General features: G+C 41.5%; 1 protein-coding gene across 8 annotated transcripts in view; it reads right to left on the bottom strand.

The window, feature by feature from the left end:
• SMG6 (SMG6 nonsense mediated mRNA decay factor) overlaps nucleotides 1–20,143 on the bottom strand; it is a 228,902-nt gene that overhangs the window by 98,334 nt on the left and 110,425 nt on the right. For 5 of the 8 annotated variants that reach the window (XM_025851093.2, XM_073879265.1, XM_025851092.2 and 2 more), the window contains one exon: nucleotides 16,738–16,939. In XM_025851093.2, the coding sequence (XP_025706878.1) occupies nucleotides 16,738–16,939 (202 nt within the window). Of the gene's footprint in view, nucleotides 1–3,875; nucleotides 4,315–4,838; nucleotides 4,891–16,737; nucleotides 16,940–20,143 lie in introns of those variants that run through there. The other 3 variants (XM_025851096.2, XM_025851094.2, XM_073879264.1) reach the window with 3 other exon arrangements.

The raw sequence follows: 20,143 nt of genomic DNA, 5'->3' as shown, positions 1-20,143 counted from the left end.
TAGGGAATATCAGCAGAGGAAAATAAATTATAAAAAAAGAATCAAGTAGAAATCCTTTTTTTTTTTTTTAATTTAAAGATTTTATCCATTTACTTGACAGAGAGAGACACAGCGAGAGAGGGAACACAAGCAGGGGGAGTGGGAGAGGGAGAAGCAGGCTCCCCGCGGAGCAGGGAGCCCGATGCGGGGCTCGATCCCAGGACCCTGGGACCATGACCCGAGCCCAACGACTGAGCCACCCAGGCGACCCTAGAAATTCTTTTTTAAAAAGATTTTATTTATTTTAGAGAGATTATTTTAAAGATATTATTTATTTATTTTAGAGAGAGCGATGGAGAGAGCATGCGTGGGAAGGGGCAGAGGGGGTAGAGAGAGGGAGAGAATCTCAAACAGACTCCGCTGAGTGCAGAGCCCTACGCAGGCCTCAATCCCACAACCCTGAGATCACAACCCGAGCTGAAACCAAGAGTCCAAGACTCAACTGACTGAGCCACCGAGGTGCCCGCCAAGTAGAAATTCTTAAACTGAAAAGCAAAAGAGCAAAATAAAAAATTCACTGGATAAACATTATATTGAAAATGGCAAAGAAAGAGCCCCTGAACGTAAAGACAGATTAATAGAAACTAAGTTATCTGGGGGCACCTGGGTGGCTCAGTCGGTTGAGTGTCTGATTCTTGGTTTTGGCTCAGAAGGTGATCCTATGGGTCCTGGGATGGAGCCCTGAGCCGGCTCCATGCTCACCAGGGAGTCTGCTTAGGATTCTCTCCCTCTCCTTCTTCCCCTCTTCCCACTCATGTATTCTCTCTTTCTCCCTCTCTCTAAAATAAGTAAGTCTTAAAAAAAAAAATAGAAACTAAGTAATCTGAAGACTAGAGAGAAAAAAATAATAAAGATAAACAGAGCCTCACTTATGTGTGGGACTATTTAAAAATGTCTAACATATACATAATTGGAATTCCAGAAAGAGAAGAAAGGGTAAGTAGGGTAGGAAAAAAAGAATCATCTCTGGAAGATATCCCAAATTTGATGAAAAACACCAACTTACAGATCCAAAAGGGTCAGTGAACATCAAGCAGAATTAATGTAAAAAGAATTACACCTATGCACATCCCAATCAAACTTCTGAAAACCACAGATAAAAACAAAATATTCAAAGCAGACTCCCCCCAAAAGATACATTATATACAGAGAGGCATATGAATGCTGATTTCTCCTGAGAAAACAGTGGGTGCCAGACAATAAGAGAAACACATTTTGAAGATGCTGAAAGAAAAAAACTTCAATCCAGAATTCTATATCTAGTTTTTTAAAAAAAATCTTTTAAAATCAAAGATAAGGGGGGGGTGTGGAGAAAGAGACATTTTTAGATAAACAAAAGCTACAGGAATTTGTCACCAGCCACCTGCTGTGTCCTTTGGGCTCAAGAGAAATGATGATCACCTGGAAACTTAGATCTACTGAAAACAATGAAAAGCATGGAAAGCACCAGTAAATAAGTAGATAAATATAAAAGTTTATATTTTCTTGTTTATAATTTACTTAAAAGATAACTATTTAAGTAGAAATAATAACAGGGTACGGTAGAGTTTATACCATATGAAAAGCCAAAGAGAAGACAAATGCACTAAATAAGAGGGAATGGGTAAGTGGAATTCTACTATTTTAAGACGATCACATTTGTAAAGCAGGAGACAGGAAGCAAAGGTGTGAAGTGTAAAAAGGTTAAAATACACTCTGAAAAGGTAAGGATGCAAATCATTAGCCCTAGAACAACTGGGAAAAAAAATTTTTAAGGGTATTGTTAAGAAGGAAAAACAAAGATTTCTTAAAACAGAAAAAGCACTAATCATCAAGGAAAATTTAAAAGACCCAAATTTCATCAAAATTAAAAACATTTGCTTTTCAAGATTCTGTCTTAAAAGAAATTTAAAAAGCTAGCCATACACTGTGAGAAAATATTCACAGGATACATATCTGGCAAGGATTTGTGTCCAGATTATATAAAGAACTTTCACCAACTCTATAAGAAAACATCAATATCCCAAATTTTGAAAATGGGCTGCGAGGGATTTGGACATTTCCCAAATGAAGACCTATAAATTGCTAATAAACACAAGAAAAGATGCTCATCATTAATTACACAAATGCCAATAAAGCTAAAATGAGACCACTTCACACTTTACTAGAATGGCTAAAATTCTAAAGACTAGAAATACCACATGTTGGCAAGGATGTGTAACAACTAGAATTCTCAAGCATTGCTAGTGGGAATATAACACGGTGCAATCACTTTGGAAAATAGTTTGGTAGTTTCTTTAAAGTTAGCAATATACTTATCATATGACTGAGCAATTCTACTTTCAGCTATTTACCCCCAGAGAAATGAAAACATATGTCCTTAAAAAGACTTGTACATTAATGTTCACAACATCTTTATTCAAAACAGCCAAAGAATAAAAACCCAAATGTCAAAACCCAAAGTGAATGGATAAACAGACTGTTATATATCCATATAATGGAATACTGCTCATCAATAAAAGGAATGAACCATGGAAAAACACAACATGCATCAATCTCACAGATACCATGCTGAGTGAAAGAACATACTGTATGATTCCACTTATATGAAATTCTAAAACAGGTAATACTAATCTATAAGTAAGAATAATTAGGGGCGCCTGGGTGGCTCAGTTGCTTCAGCATCTGCCTTCGGCTCAGGTCATAATCCTGGGGTTGAGCCCTACGTTGAGCTCCCTGCTCAGCAGGGAGTATGCTTCTCCCTCGCTCTCTCCACACACCCCTCCCCACACACCCCTCCCCCGGCCCCACTGGTGCGCTTTCTCGAATAAATCTTTTTTTTTTTTTTTTTAAGATTTTATTTATTTATTTGTCAGAGAGACAGAGAGAGAGCACAAGCAGGGGGAACGGCAGGCAGAGGGAGAAGCAGGCTCCCTACTGAGCAGGGAGCCCCATGAGGGATTCAACCCCAGGACCCTGGGACCATGACCTGGGCCAAAGGCACACGCTTAACCAACTTAGCCACTCAGACGTCCCTAAATAAATAAAATCTTAAAAAAAAAAAAAAGAATTAGATTGGTAGTTGCCTAGGATGGGGAGCGGGACTGGGGAGATTAACTGCAAAGGGGAACCTGGAACATTTTGGGGGATGGTAACATTATATATCTTGATTGCGTGGTCATTACTCAGGTATATATATACCACCAATACATTCAAATGTAAGATTTTATTGTATGTAAATTATATACCAACAAGTTGATTAATAAAAGTAAAGGTATTAACTTTATTTATTTATTTATTTATTTATTTATTTTTTTTTTAAAGATTTTTATTTATTCATGAGAGAGAGAGAGAGAGAGAGAGTGAGAGAGGCAGAGGGAGAAGCAGGCTCCCAAGGAGCAGGGAGCCCGATGTGGGACTCGATCCCAGGACGCTGGGATCATGACCTGAGCCGAAGGCAGACGCTTAACCATCTGAGCCACCCAGGCGCCCCAAAGGTATTAACTTTAAAATAGATTATTTTCAGATATCTAAAATTATAAAGTAAAAACATAATATTCTGTTACATATATGAGAATTACACTAAAGAAAATAAAGGGTGGGACAGGAAGTACGGAGGCAGACATTTCTGTCAATAGTTAAGTCCTCTCTCTAGGTAACATACTTCTTCCTCTTACCCATTTCAACTTTATTTTTTTTTAAGATTTTATTTATTTGAGAGAGAGAGAGAGAGAGAGAGCGAGAGCATGAGGGGGGAATGGTCAGAGGGAGAAGCAGACTCCCTGCTGAGCAGGGAGCCCTATGCAGGGCTTGATCCCAGGACTCCAGGATCATGACCTGAGCCAAAGGCAGTCGCTTAACTGACTGAGCCACCCAGGCACCCCTCAACTTTATTTTTTATTATGGTCCATATTTATTTAGTCTTGAGCCAAAGATGGTTTGTATGTATATCTGCAGACAGGCAGGCAAACTTCCATCACTCACCTTCAGGTTTTTATGTATCAGTTACCCCCATCAACCAATTCCATGAGTGCTTGTTCATCTCTAAGCAATCCTGCCTGCAAAGTCTGGAGCCCAAGGCATTGTCCTGATTTTTTGGTCCTTATAACGTTGCACTACTCTTAAGATTTTTTTGCTCTTGGGCACACCTCCAAAATGATGTAGATCATCCTGTGCCTAAATTCAGTCCTCTTAGAGCACTCTCAAGGGTTTCCCAGAAATAAGTTCGCTCTCCAAAGACTCATATTGTAGACACTCAGCTATCTTTGGGCATTCGAAGATGTGAAGAACATTCAACTGAGAGAGAAAGCAGCAGATAAATTCAATCTGAGCATCCATTCCCCTCATATGAACTTTTACTTCTTTGTTCATTCTCAAGAACCATTATGGGAGATCAGATAATCTCCCTAAACCAGGTCAAGAATTCCCAAGCTCGGGACACCTGGGTGGCTCAGTCAGTTCAGCGTGTGCCTTCGGCTCAGGTCATGACCCCAGGGTCCTGGGATCGAGTCCCGCATTGGGCTCCCTGCTCAGCGTGGAGCCTGCTTCTCCCTCTGCCTGCTCTGCCTGCCGTTCCTCCTGCTTGTGCTCTCTCTCTGATAAAATAAATAAATAAAATCTTTAAAAAAAAGAAAAAGAATTCCCAAGCTCCTGGTGATAAATCAAGCTCCCAGTGAAAGTAAAAGAACTGTCAAAGTTAAGAAGAGAACTGGAGGTATACCAAGAAATATTTGTTCAACCCCTCTACTACTGTACTTATATTTAATTAAGAGTGTGTGCTTTAAACTTGGATTGCTTGGATTTGATTCCTTCATTCTTACCTGTGTCATCCTGGGCAAGTTCTTTCATAAAGTTCAAATTCCCACGGGGCTTCTGTGACATTTAAATGAGATAATGTAAACATTAAAACAGTACCTAGCACATGATAAACACTCACTGAAAGTCAGATGTTTTGCTCAGGGCCCTCTTGGGAAAAGAGATCCAGATATGTGACTCTTCATATATACTCTGGAAAAACATATTTTTTAGCATTCTGAATATAACTTTTTTCTGAAGAGCTTAGAAACCTGTCTGGCAAACATGGAGGCAAAGTATATCAACTCTTTGGTAATATGCCCTCCATTCCAAAGTTAAAGACAGAATGAGGAAGATTATTTATACCAGAAATCTTTATTATTTTTACCTGAGCCAAAATCTTTGCCTGATGACTACAACCCTGGCAGCCACCAAATTCCTAAAACCATTGGTTCTCAAAGTATGGAACCCGAACCATCAGCATCACCTGGGAACTTGTTAGAAATGCAATTTATTTCTGTCTCTCCCTCCCGAATAATCAGAAACCACTGGGTGATGGGCCCAGCAATCGGGTTTTTTTAACAATGCCTCCAGGTGATTCTGATGAATGCTAAAGTATGAGAATTATTATCCTAGAACAAAAAGAACACCTAGTCATTGACCTATGCATTGCATGAGCATAAAGATAATGGAATTCCACAAGGCCCCTTTGGGGAATTAGGTTTATAAATCAGGCAGTAACTGATAAATCTGAAAGTACTGGAGTAAACAGAAGTAGTAATCAGTAATTCTATAAATTTATAAACAATTAGTAAAGAGGTAAGAGGGAGCACAAAAAAGGTGAGGGAGGGCAACAGTGAGGTAGGCAGAGAGATATACACAATACAAACGGTCAGCGCCAAAGGGCCACTGGTGAAATGAATCATCAAACAAAGCGGCCCATCAAGGTATTTACTGCACTTCAAGCGAGAAGGGGAAAATTTTTTTATAACATTTGCTAGACAGAAACCAGAGGCCTTCTCAAAACACTACATAATTTTTACTAAGTTTATATCCGTACCAAGAGCTTCTTCCACTAAACAGGCAAAACAGAAAAGGAAAAGATACAGTTCACAGTTCATTTCTAAATATCTGTGCTGGACATGGTTTTTCTTTAGGTATCTATGGACTGATAGGGAAGTATGAGGAGGAGAAACTGACTCAAAGGGTGAAAACAAACAAAAGATCTTATCTAGCATGGTGACAAAGGGACATCCATGTTCTTATTACCTAAAACATAGAATGTTGCACCCCTCCCAAGTTTTCAAAAGTTCTCATCTCATTTAATATAAAAATAAAGCACCGCTTGTACAAAGGCAACCAAAGAAAATTCAAAAGTTATTCATACGTAGCCATCACAGGGGCACCTGGGTGGCTCAGTTGGTTAAGCACCTGACTCTCAATTTTGGCTCAGGTCATGATCTCAGGGTCCTGGGATCAAGCACTGCATCAGGCTCCATGCTCAGAGGGGAGTCTGCTTGAGATTTTCTCTCCCTCTGCCCCTCCCCCTGCTCACGCACGCACTCTCTCTCTAAAATAAATAAATCTTTAAAAAAAAAATCCATCACAAATCATTAAGAAAAAAATGGATGAGCATTCTAACAGTAAAATGGGCAACGAATACAAGGCAGTTTATAAGAAATGTAATACCAATAAGCACAAAAGCTTTTTTAAGATTTTATTTATTTGACAGAGAGAGAGAGCAAGAGAGGGAACACAAGCAGGGGGAGTGGGAGAGGGAGAAGCAGGCTTCCTGCCGATCAGGGAGCTGGATGTGGGGCTCGATCCCAGGATGAGCTGAAGGCAGATGCCTAACCAAATGAGCCACCCAGGTGCCCCTCCAATCATCTTTTTGATACTTTCTTTTTCTTGTCTTACTGTACTGGCTAGGACCCCCAACAAAAACTGAATGCAACTGGTAATTACCATCCTTGTGTTTTCTATTTCTTGACCTGCTTGGTGGTTATACAGTTCCTCATTTTGTGACAGGTCTTTTTGTTTAATGCATTTCCATATGTACATGTCATAACTAAAAAAGTTAAAAAAGAAAAAGCAAGCAGCAAGAGAAGTAAACAATAAAGAGCCTGGCAAAATTCTCCAGTTTGGAAGGGTGTATTAGTTAACTATTGGTGCTGTAACAAATTACTACAAATTTAATGGCTTAAAATAATTCAATTTATTACCTTACAGTTCTAAAGATCAGAAATCCTAAAATCAAGGTGTTCACAGAGTGTTGTCAGTTTTGTCAGCTGACAAGGTGTTGACAGTGTTCTTGGAGCCTCTGTGGGAGGCTCTGTGCTTCCTTGTCTTTTTTAGTATCTAGAGGCCACCTGCATTCTTTGGCTCATGGTCCTTCCCCTTATCTTCAAGGCCAGCGCGTACTATCTCCAAATCTCTCTCACTGGGACCTCTAGTTCCATCATCACATCTTTTTCTCATTCTTGACACTCCTGCCTTCTTAAAAGGACCCTTGTGATTACATTAATCACACCTGGGCAATCTAGGATCATCTTCCCATCTCAAGATCCTTCCTTAACTTAATCACATCTGCAAAGGCACTTTTGCCTTGCAAGGTAACATTCAACAGGTCTCAGGAATTAAGATGTGGACCATCTTTAAGGGGCCGTTATTCTGTCTACCACAAATTGTGAGGACATAGGGCAGATGCAGAACACCACTTGGAAGCTTTTTCATTGCTACAAATCAGTAGCACTCACAGTCAGCATTTCAGGGGTAAAATACCATACTAAATGGGAAGTGGCCAGGGGAACCTGGGTGGCAGGCACAGTTGGTTAAGTGTCCGACTCTTGGTTTCAGCTCAGGTCATGATCTCAGGGTTGTGAGATAGAGCCCCATGTTGGGCTCTGAGCTCAGTGCACAGTCTCCTGGGGATTCTCTCTCTCTCTCTCGCCCTCCTCTTGTGCTCTCTCTCTCAAAATAAATAAATAAATCTTTAAATAAAGAGAAATGGCCAGAGAGTAGAATTTCCTCTTGACATGGTAGGCCACAGCTCCAGTGAGGAGGTCGGAAATTGTCGTATCATTTATATGAAATAGAGATCAGACACAGGAAACTAGCTCTGGTGTAGTAGCTCCACTATATACAGAGTAGCAAATGTAGAAAATAAATTCATTTATTAAGATTGCATATCACCTGGCCTCCTCCCCACTCCCTTCAGGGTTGTGACTTGATAATACAAACTTATACCAGCTGTAGACTTGAGAAGGAGATTTTTAAATAGTATTTGTAGACAAAGGAGGAATCCCATGAGAATCTACATAACCTATTTTGGAGCAGATATCAGACCTGAGGAAACCTTTCTTTTTTTTTTTTTTAATATTTTTATTTATTTATTTGACAGAGAGAGACACAGCGAGAGAGGGAACACAAGCAGGGGGAGTGGGAGAGGGAGAAGCAGGCTTCCTGCTGAGCAGGGAGCCCGATGCGGGGCTCGATCCCAGGACCCTGGGACCATGACCTGAGTCGAAGGCAGATGCTTAACAACTGAGCCACCCAGGCGCCCCTGAGGAAACCTTTCTTTGTTCAAAGAAATGTAACTGGCCAGAATCAGATTGTAGAAATCCAAGTTGGGGCCTATGAAAAAGATCTGCAACATAAAAAAGGGAGAACACAGCACACAAAGAGATAGAGAAACAAAGCATATTTGCAGGGAGTGTGGGGAATGTCAGATGAAGAAGATAGTCTTAAAACTGAATTTTTAAAATCACAGACACTGTGAGGTAATGATAAAAGAAAAAGGACAAAACAAAGACAGATAAAACGGACCTGGATAAAAGGTGGGCAAAAATATAAAGGTTCCAGGATAACAGAGGGAAGTAATGTAAGGAAACACACAACACAATAGCAGACTTAAAAACTGAATTAGAAGCAGTAAAAGGTAAGATAAGCATTCTAAAAATCTCAATCAATTCCAGAGAAGAGAAACTTGAGAAGCTCTCTGACAATGCTGAGGCAAAGCAAAAAGAGATTAAAATGATGACAGAAAAAGAGATGTAGAAGACAGTGAAGAATAGAACAAACAGAACATTAACAATCAAGGACATAAGAGATGAAAACTTTTCTGGTCCAACATCTAAACAAATCCTCATACAATTTGAAATTCAGGATTACAAAAAGTTGTAAGTTACCTACTGTGGACCAAAAAAAGAGTTTGCCTTCAAAGGAAGAAGTCAGACTTTTCTCCAAGTTTTCCTAACCGTTAATGCAATGGGATAATGCCTATAGTTTTAAGGGGAAAAAAATGTTGACCTAAGCTAAGTTGCCATTCATGTGCAAGGGCAAAATAAGAACAATTTCAAAATGCAAGTGTTCAAAAGTAGTCACGAAGAATGTCCTTGGTGGATCATTCAATGAAAAGAGCAAAGTAAGGAAAAGAATGCATACCACACTATCATTTTGATCATTTAGGTATATACATGTATAAACATGTTTCGTTCAGTATAGAAGTAGTCTAAAAAGGTAAATATCAAATTGTTAACAGCAGTTACTCCTGGCGGGTGGTTTTTGACTGTATATTCTTGTGAATTATTTGATTCTTTCGCATGAGTACGTATATTACTACTATATTTTATAAAAGTCACTTTAATTTTTTTTTTTAAATTTTATTTATTTTTTGACAGAGAGAGACACAGTGAGAGAGAGAACACAAGCAGGGGGAGTGGGAGAGGGAGAGGCAGGCTACCCACGGAGCAAGGAGCCCGATGCGGGGCTTGATCCCAGGACCCTGGGATCATGACCTGAGCCGAAGGCAGACGCTTAATGATTGAGCCACCCAGGCGCCCCTAAAACTCACTTTAATTTTTAAAAGACATCCAGGTCATCTTTGATGAAAATATTCTTCAGTGTTGGATTTGAATAACAGATGAATCAAAGGACATAATAAAAATGGGAAAGCCGGGACGCCTGGGTAGTTCAATGGGTTAAGCATCTGCCTTCGGCTCAGGTCATGGTCCCAGGGTCCTGGGATTGAGTCCTGCATCGGGCTCCCTGCTCAGTGGGGAGTCTGCTTCTCTCTCTGTCTTTTGCTCCCCCTGCTTGTGCTCTCTGACAAATAAAAATCTTAAAAAAAAAAAAAAAAGAATGGGAAAGCCATAGAGTATGATGGTGAGCACTGAAAACACTTAATATAAAATTAATTCTAAATGATTATTGTAAATTTAGAAACAACATGCAAGTGTGTGAAAAAGAAAATATTTGTAAGCAGTCCTAATTTTATATCTTAAATATGAGTCAATAGTTTTGGCTTTTTTTCTATTCTTGATGTTGATATTTTGAGAATAGAGGATCAACGTATGTTTTTTAATAAATTAGTTACTGGTAGGACTTAAAATATTTTCCATACCACCAAAGAACAAAAGCAGTATTTCCCCCAAAACTACATGTATGTGTGTACATATATATACATAGGCATGTATGCACGTGCCCATGTATACATATATATATATATATATATATAGTATGTTTATCTTATATACTATATATATAAGTATATAAAAAACATAAAACAAGAACAAAGCATATCCTGTATGGTCTAATTTTATGAAAAGAAAAGAATAAGTATACACATATAAGCATGGGGGGAAAAGACTGGAAGGACGTAAACTATGCTATTAACACTGGTTAATTTTACGTGGTAGTTTGCAGGTGATTTCTATTTTTTGTGATTTTCTGTATTTTCCATTTAAAACATTTTGGGGTAATTATGTATAAAACAAACAACACTCCAAAAATGTCATTTAACAAATAAATAAGCAGACAAGCCAGGAGTTCCAAAAGTTGGACAATTTAAGCCCCATCTTTAACCTCAACAACTATTTAAGAATGGCAAAGTTTCCTAGGATCCCACATCCAGACAGAAAGCAAAGATGCCTATAGGAATGAATGGGACACAATGTCAGACTTAAAACACTGACTTATATAATGTGACTTACAATAGCAGCCCCACCATTGTATTGAAAAGTTCTTCACTTAGTTCTTGGTCAGACAATATGGAAAGGAAGACAAAGAAAACTATAAAAAAAAATCTACCCGGGGATGCTAGAATAAGCACTGCTTACATCTATTTATGACATAAATGCATTAGTACCATTAAATAACTAGAGCTTTAGGAAAGTTCTTTAGAGCCTAAGGAAAGACTACATATAGATCCTTGGTTAGTATCACCTATAGCTATACAGTCAGATGCACAGATTTTGAAGACAATAATTAAGTTTTTTTTTTACATTGACTAAGGCACAACATGAACTGAACATCTTTCTCCTAAAACAGTTTCCTTTTCATCATTTCTCCTGTGTATGGGTTGTTGGGGTTTCAACGAGAAAATGCATGTAAAGAGTTTAGCGCAGTGCCTGGGACATGATTAGTGACTGCAAGAGCTTAACTCCATTATTATTACAGTTCAATTACTTTTTCTTTTTTTTTTTTTTTTAAAGATTTTATTTATTTATTTGAGAGAGAGAGAATGAGAGAGCATGAGAGGGAAGAGGGTCAGAGGGAGAAGCAGACTCCCTGCTGAGCAGGGAGCCCGATGTGGGACTCGATCCCAGGACTACAGGATCATGACCTGAGCCGAAGGCAGTCGCTTAACCAACTGAGCCACCCAGGCGCCCCAATTACTTTTTCAATCACTTATGCACTATAATGCGGCAAAGAAGACACGGAATTTTATTTGTTTTGCTTCCTTTCAGGATGGCTCTATTTTAACCACAAATTATTATAGAAAATTTCATACATATACAAAAGTAGAATACTATAATGAACTTAACCCACCCATTATTCAGATGTAATAAAGATCAATATTTGGCCTTTTTTTGCATTCATACTTCTATTCACAAATTATTTTTGAAGCAAATCCTAGACATCAAATCATTAGAACATGAGGGGTTTAAAAATTTATTTTTTAATTTTTCTTAAGTAAACCCTATGCCTAACACGAGGCTCGAACTCATGACCTTGAGATCAAGAGTTGCATGCCTGGGGCACCTGAGTGGCTCAGTTGGTTAAGCGTCTGACTCTTGATTTCAGCTCAGGTCATGATCTCAGGGTCATGAGTTCGATTCCTGTGTTGATCACTGAGTCAGGCTCCATGTTCAGCAGGGAGTCTGCTTGAAATTCTCTCTCTTCCTCTCCCTCTGCCACTCCTCCCCTCCCTCTCTGGAAGGAAGGAAAGAAGGAAGGAAGGAAGGAAAGAATTAAAGAATGAATGAATGAATCAATGCTATACCGACTGAGCCAGCCAGGAGTCCCAGAACATGAGGTTTTAAAGTACTACAGAAAAGGAAGGGTTCTAATCCTATACTTCCTGACTAGCTACATGACCTTGGGTAAGTAAATCACTTAACCTTCTGAACTTAGATTTCCAGCAGCCACACAATGAACCTAACTAAGATCACTTTCTTTGCCCTGGTTGGCTCTAATTGGTTTCAACATCTGTGATGTTTCTCTCAGAATGTAACCAGCTCCACTCTATTGCTTTTACCCTCATCTGTACTCTTTATTTTTCTTCTGGATAATTCCAATAGCAATCTGTTTTCTTACCTCTTGTTCATCACATACCCAGGTTTTTGTTTTGTTTTTTTTAAGCTGAATACTAGTCCTGCAAGATGTTCAATAAATCAAAAAGATCAAGGGTGAAGCAAGTTTGGGAAAGACTGCAAAGGCTATTCTCACAGTACACTATATTAAAAGCTCTAGTAAGTCTTGCAGTATTGGATTCTGTTTAACATTACTTTTTTTTTATTTTTAGAGAGAGAGAGAGCAAGTGAGCACGCATGAGTGGGGGAGGGGCAGAAGGAGAGGGGAAGAGAGAGAAGAGCAGACTCCCCACTGAGCAGGGAACTCGATGATGCAGGGCTCAATCTCAAGACCTGAGCTGAAATCAAGAGTAGGATGCCCAGCCGACTGAGCCACCTTGCTTAACATTACCATAACTTATATAATCACGAAACTCTTTTTCCTTTCACCTAACAATTCAGAACCTATAAAACTAGCGTTCCATAGAACATGCTCAGGAAATACAATGATATGTTAATGCCAAATCAGTGCTCCTTAAGCAATGCCTTCATTGGAATACTACCAGCTCAACAAGATTTCAAGAGTTCCTCCTTAATTACAGGTTCAAATTAACTTATATTGCTTCTCACGTTTGTACACGCCATAAACTGCCTCCCAAACTATGATGTTTGCCTTACAAGTCTGGATCTCTCTTGTTGTGTGTGCAAGACAGTATAATACAGACATGCTCAGTAAATGCCTGTTGAATGGGCATCAAGGTGGGACCAAACATGTGACCAATCTGGACCAGCACTGAAATTGCACATGTTGCTGCTACTGACAAGTCCTTGACATATTTTACATTTCTTGGTACTGAACACTAAAAGCTGGAGAAAATATCTATCTTTTTCAGACTTCTAAAAGGCCAAAGTTCCTAAAGATTCCCCCTGACAGGTCCATACTAATATTCTAGGTCAGCCATGGAGATGACCCATAGGACTTTATCATCATTTTTTCACTCTTCTCTTGAACCTCAGTCACCTCTTTCAAAAATAACAACAACAACAAAAGAACAAAGGTACTAATACCTACTTGGCAGGCTTATTGGGAGAGCTTAATGAAATACTATACAGAAGTACCTAATCCAGGGACCAATACATGACAGATATTGAAGGGATGTTATTTTTCTCTGCAATGGAGAATAAAGCAGAATAAAAAGAAAAGGAAGGGAACATGTCATACAGAGTAGCTAGGGAAGACCCTTCTAACAAGGTGACATTTAGAAGGGAATGAGAGAGCCACACAGCTCTCTGGGGACACAGTGTTCTAGGTTAAAGGGAAAGCAAGTGCAAAGACTCTCAGACATGAGTGCTTGGCTTGTGTGAAGAAGGGCAAGGATGCAAATGTGACTAGAGCATATTGGGTAGGAGGAGAGCAGTAGGAGCTGAGGTCAGAGTTAAGGGCGGGTAGAGGTGGTGTCATATCACTGAGAGTGTTGCAGGATGTTGTTAAAACTTTAGCTTTTACTCTAAGTGAGAGAAGCAGCCATCAGAAGGTTCTGAAAAAGAAGTGACATGATCTTATTGATGTTTTAAAAAGATCATTCCACTTGTGCTGAAAACAGACTGGAGAGTAGGAGGAAGGAGGAACCAGAGAAACCAGTCAGAAGGCATTGCAATGAGCTGATCCAGGGTGGGGTGGTAAGAAAGAGTTGTATCTGCATTTATTTTGAAGGTAAAGAAGACATGAACAGCTGATGAATTAGATATGAAGGTGTGAGAAAAAGAGAGTAGCCAAGAATAACCCCAAGAATTTTGATATAAGCTACCCAAAGTCAAAGCTGCTATCTACCAAGATGGGAAGAATAAAGAAAGACCAGGTTTAGGGGAGAGTATGGATCTGGAGATGTTAGGTTTGACATACCTATTTCATAGTCCTCGAGGCGGAGACCTACCTTAGTCTCGAGCTGCCACGAGCTACAACTGCCCTGGGGTAGCCTGTGAACCACTACTACAGGCTGAGGGCATGGACTGCTGGCTCTGTATTCTTCTCTGGCCACATCATAGACTTATCATATGCTGCAGTGTACCATATGCTGTATCACATACACGTATCATACTGACACTGCCGCCGGGAGAGTTGATGAGGAGATAGGGGTTAGGAAGTGTGAAGCTGGTTAGGACTCCTTCCTTGTTCTGCACCAAAAGGCAGCTAAGCCAGTAGATGACTCCCAAAAGTACCCTCCAGAGTCAAACTCACCTTGTGGTCACAGAGGAACAGTACTAGGATCCCCTGGCCCAAGCCATGCTTATCCAGTTTCTCTTCTAACTGACCATTTTCCACAACACGTAAACACTGTATGAGTTATCCTCAGCCTCACATACTATAATTCCCCATTATTATCCCCTTCTGACACTAGAAGAGCAGGATTTCACTCTAACTTTTCATTGGAAAAACATAAAATGAGTATTCCTCTTAGGAGAGAGAGGCTCTCACATTCCCAAGATCCCTATTAGTCATTAACACATGCAAAGAGGAAGAGTTTTTGATAAGTCAATATGTTTAACCAAGGGGAATCTATGCAAAAATTCTATGAGGAATTACGTCACTGTTTACAGTAGTGCAAAAATTGAGAATAGTCCCTTGGTTCAATAAAGCAAAGACTTGTTAAAGAAATCTTGGCATACAAAAGAATACAAAGTGATAATCAAAAATGATTCCATATAGGGTGCCGGAGTGGCTCAGTTGGTTAAGCATCCGAATCTTGATTTTGGTTCAGGTCCATGATCTCAGGGTCCTGAGATCGAGCCCCATGTTGGGCTCCGTGCTCGGCATGGAGTCCGCTTGAGATTCTATTTCCCTCTCCCTCTGCCCCTCCCGCTTGTTCTCCTCTCTCTCTCTCTCAAATAAGTATCTTTTTTTAAAAATGATTCCATATAAGAATACATTAAAAAAGCAGATTGCAGTCTGTATAATGACTCTCAGTTTTATATTTAAAGAAGTGTGTATACTAGTAGTTAAATATGATTACGATTAGCAAAAATAACAGTGATGTTACCACTGGGTAAAAGGACTGTGGCTAAATTTTTTTTTTTTTTTACTTGTCTAATGAGTATATTAACTCTTTTCTACTAAGAACAAGTTTAAACATTTTAAATCTTCAATATAGCAATATTTTTTATTCAGTACAATCTCTTTCATATTTGCAGTTTATGGTTGGGATTTAGTTTTTACTATCTGACATTTTTTTAAAAAACATCTACCTGGGGCGCCTGGGTGGCTCAGTTGGTTAGACAGCTGGCTCTTGATTTCAGTTCAGGCCACGATCTCGGGGTCCTGGGATCAAGCCCTGTGTTCGGTTTTATGCTCAGCGGGAGTCCACATGGGGATTCTCTCTCCCTCTCCCTCTGCCCCTTCCCCCTGCTAGCACGTGCTCTCTCTCTCTCCCTAAGACATATAAATAAGTCTTAAAAAAAAAAAAGCCATCTACCTATGTCTGTCTATATACTTCATCCAGGTCAAAAGGCTTCCACCTAAGAAGCCATTTATGGCCTCTTCCCCAAAGGCCTCCCCAGGGGATATGATGTTAACAACTCTGCAGAGAGGTCAGACACAGGGTTCCCCAGCTCAGCACAGGAGACTTTGTTCCCAGGGTGTATGGGTGCTACTTCCCCACCCTAGCAACTGCTACATGGGAACATGAAGCAGAGCAGACTGCCCTACCCTCCACACCTGGCCAAAGACCCAACTGTTAAGCAGAGACTAAGAGTTCCACAGTCCCCACCAGGGCAACAGGCAACGAGTTTGTTTTCTATAAACAGACCAGAAAAACGTTCAGGTTAAAACACAGTCCTTAGAGGAAGAAAAATAGAAACCAGGCAGCGGGGAATGCTTCATATTCCTAAAAGCTTTTTTTGTAAGTTAACACATGGTGTCTGCTTCTCTCTAGTCACCTATTTATCACTCTCCTCCTTAGAGAAGGGAAAAAGCCCTGGCTGTTTTCCTAGCGCAGAGTTTTGTGGCTGGGGGGAAGGAGGAGAGGGGGGAGGAAGGAGGGTGCTTCAAGCATGATGCAAACCATTTGGAGCTGAGTGAGAGCGCTGCCAACACAAGCTGCACTATTTAAACAAGTGAGGAAATGATCGTATACACAACATGCCAGCGAGCACACACACACACCAAAGGAAGTCGAGAGGGCTTTTTTTCAGGACACAGAGCTGGATGTCAGCGGCTAAAAGGTCGATATTTTCCCTTAACACCCTTCTCAATGACTTAATCATGTTCCGTTTGCACAGAAAACTTCCCAAGAATAAAAAAAGTCTGGAGAATTAAGAGGAGGGGTGAATGGGGAGGGATGTTTGGCCTGGGGCTGACCTTATCCGAGGTTTTCTCCACGTAGCAGGGGTCCTGAGGGGCAGCCAGCAAGGGGACAAAGCCTGAGAGAAGCCGATCCTCTTCCAGGATAAGAAGGGTGAGGTCATCGTCCGGGTCCTTGTACAGTGGCACCTCAGACTGATTCACCGCAGTCAATATGTTACAGAAATCAGCCAGCATCGACCACACATCCATAGCAACCCTGTGAGAAATAAGGTCAGAAAGAAGAACAGCTCTAAAGAGGGACCAGTTAAAGTATTTTAAGCTCTTGTGAGAAGGGAGGTACTGGTGGCAAATGTTGTCTATGGTTGGCAACTGCCAGAAAATCTTACCCAAAAAGCTAGGGTACAAAACTGCATCCATGGCAGCAATCTGGTGGGCAAGTGTCCATCTATGCAAAGTTGAAATTGATTAGGGGGAGTTTTTAAAATCCTAACCAGAGAGGAAAAGGAATTTAGAGAATCAGTTGCCTAATGCAGGTCCTGTCACCTTTCCAGACAGTGTGCCTGAGACACTTACTCAAACACTCTAGACACCCAGTGCCTGAGGCAGCTCCCAGAATTCCCCCACTTCTGTCCAGCCAAGTATATGCCACAAGATAGCAACAGAGCGCCAATCTCCCCTCCTCCCATACAGCGAGAGGGGCCAGTCACACCATGAAGCCATGAAGAGAGTCATGTGGGTTTTTTTCCCCTTATGATGCTTTAGAAATCTCTTCCTACATCTAAGCAGGAAAACAAACTAACACAAATAGGTGAAGGGGATTAAGAGTACATTTGTCATGATGAGCACCAAGTAACCTATAGAACTGCTGAATCACTATATTGTATACCTGAGACTAATATAATATTGTATGTTAACTATACTGGAATTAAACACTCCCAGCCCCCATCTAAAAAACCTCATTCCTGGCCTGCTAAGATCATCCCAGGACAGTAAAGCTTCCCATGCATCTCAGCAGATAGACCAGTCTCAGCGCTCCCTTGGCCAGCCACTCCCTCTCCTCTCTTTCATTTGTGGAAGGTTAGATACAGGGTGACCAACCATTCTGGTTTGCCTGGGACTGTCCCAGCTTTTGTACCTATGTCGTACTTCAAAAGGAGTGAGTTGCACAGGAGAGTTACAAAGAAAAGCTTTACAATTAGGGTCAAGAGGTGGAGTGGCAAGAGGCAAGAAGCAAAGAGCTCCGAATGAGCTCCATCCTGGGATCTTCCCAGAGGAGCTACTGCGCATGAGCCAAATCTGCTAGGGAGGGGCCTCGGCCTTAAGCAATCTGTTTCTTCCGCAGTCTAGGAGCCTTTGGGAGATGGCAGAAAAAAGGGCATTCAAGGGACATGCCACTGAAGGTGATGCTGGGGGAGAAAGTGGAGTAGGGGTGTGGGGACTCTCTGACTGGCTCCAGGTGGAAGGAGCCTGCACTGGTTTATTTACTGTAATCACTGCACTAGGAAAAGGCAATGAAATGAAACATCTTGTTTTCAAGAGTGTCCTGGGAACCAGGCGGAACACAGCCCCATTAATCACACAACGGCACATAATCAACACACGTGTACTGCAGAAGTAACTTGCTTCACAGGCTTTGCCCGGGAAAGAGAACATGTTTGGGAAGAATCACCGGAGGGACGAGAGTTTTCTAAAGCCTTCTCTCTGCAGACACCGACAACCAGACTCATTCACAAAGCTCCATCTTTTGGCTCAGCTGAGTTTGGCTGTCAGAAATGTTTAAATATGGAAAAAAATAAACAGTTGCAACACGTTTCTGTGCAGAGATCTGCCTGAGCCCCTTTGTGATGTAATGGGAAACGCGGCATTCAGGCTACCAGCTGTAGAATAAACAGAACTTCGAGGGTTAAAAGGAACTGAACTTTCCACGACCCCATCTGCAGAGAAGAAAATAATAAGAGGAATGATGCACTGCCCCACAGCTCTGATAGTTTATCCTCCGGTCCCGGCTGCAGAGACAAGCACCGGATGTGATAGGGCTGCTCAGGGCCGCCTCCGAGGTTAGCGCTGCCCATGGGAGACGCACAGGGAGGCTCTTCCAGCTCCCCACTTCCTCCCCCAGTGCCCTGCTGGCCACTTGAGCCCACTGCCTGAGTCCAATCCCACAGCGCTGGTGAGCTCTGGCCAAAAGGCAGTGCTCGGCTGCAGAGCAGCAATTTGGAAAATAAACAGGAAAGACGACAGTGAGAAGGAAGAAGGTGAAAAGTCTCCCAGCTGAATTCTTGGCTTAGGGGCCTTGGTTGGTGCTGTGCAGGTCAAGGACCTGACTGCTTCAGGACGTAGTTGGGGGTGGGGAGGTGTGGGCAGCAACACCCCAGTCAGGGAGAGGCAGCAGCAAATTACCCACGGCTGCCACAGTGGGAGGCCCCACATCCCTCTCTCATCCTCCCACCCCTACCATCTTGGATCCAAGACGAAGAAATATGTGGTACCATGTGGTTCTCATTACCATGCTCCCCTGTCCCCTAAGGCTCAGATAAACCCAAACTGACTCCTCCCAAAGACTGCTGGCCACCACTAGGGACCCCTGTCCACAGCTGACTTTTGCCCATTACCACCCACCTTGTGCCAAAACCTTAAGACTCACTACAAAAATGGAGTGGATGAGAGTTCCTACCCCAGTGGTTGGTTTGTAAGATAGCAGCTGGTGCCAAAAGACATAGGAAGTGTCCTGAGTTTCCAACTGAGAAATATAAAGGGGCCCAAGGGCCACGCTGCACTAACCAGAACCAAGGGAATACACAAAATGCTTCAATGAAAGGTCACTTCTGCCCTGATCCATTCAGACTGGTCTTGTGATTGAACTCTGATTCTAAGTAGCTGCTTTCTTCTGGTATCTTAGTGGGACGGCTTGAGATCACTTCATCAGTTACCTCCTCTCCCCATAAGCACCATGGACACGAACACACTAATTAGGTACCCACGCACCATACCGTGACTCTCCACAGAGGGAGGGGAAGGGAAGTGTCAGGAAACTAGTACTAAAAAGAAGAGGTACTGGGGCGCCTGGGTGGCTCAGTCATTAAGCGCGTCTGCCTTCGGCTCAGGTCATGATCCCACCTGAGCCCCACATGGGGCTCCCTGCTCGGCAGGGAGCCTGCTTCTCCCTCTCCCACTCCCCCTGCTTGTGTTCCTGCTCTCGCTATCTCTCTCTGTCAAATAAATAAAATCTTAAAAAAAAAAAAATAAAGGGCGCCTGGGTGGCTCAGTTGGTTGGGCGACTGCCTTCGGCTCAGGTCATGATCCTGGAGTCCCGGGATCGAGTCCCACGTCGGGCTCCCTGCTCGGCGGGGAGTCTGCATCTCCCTCTGACCTTTTTCCCTCTCATGCTCTTTATCTCTCATTCTCTCTCTCTAATAAATAAATAAAATCTTTAAAAAAAATAAAAATAAAAATAAAAAGA

Source organism: Callorhinus ursinus, unplaced genomic scaffold (assembly GCF_003265705.2).
Source record: "Callorhinus ursinus isolate GAN/ISIS: 27379988/994484 unplaced genomic scaffold, GSC_fseal_2.0 scaffold34, whole genome shotgun sequence".
NCBI classification, from domain to species: domain Eukaryota; kingdom Metazoa; phylum Chordata; class Mammalia; order Carnivora; family Otariidae; genus Callorhinus; species Callorhinus ursinus.
The sequence above is the reverse complement of the archived record's forward strand: the minus strand, read 5'-3'. Positions and strand labels throughout refer to the sequence as shown.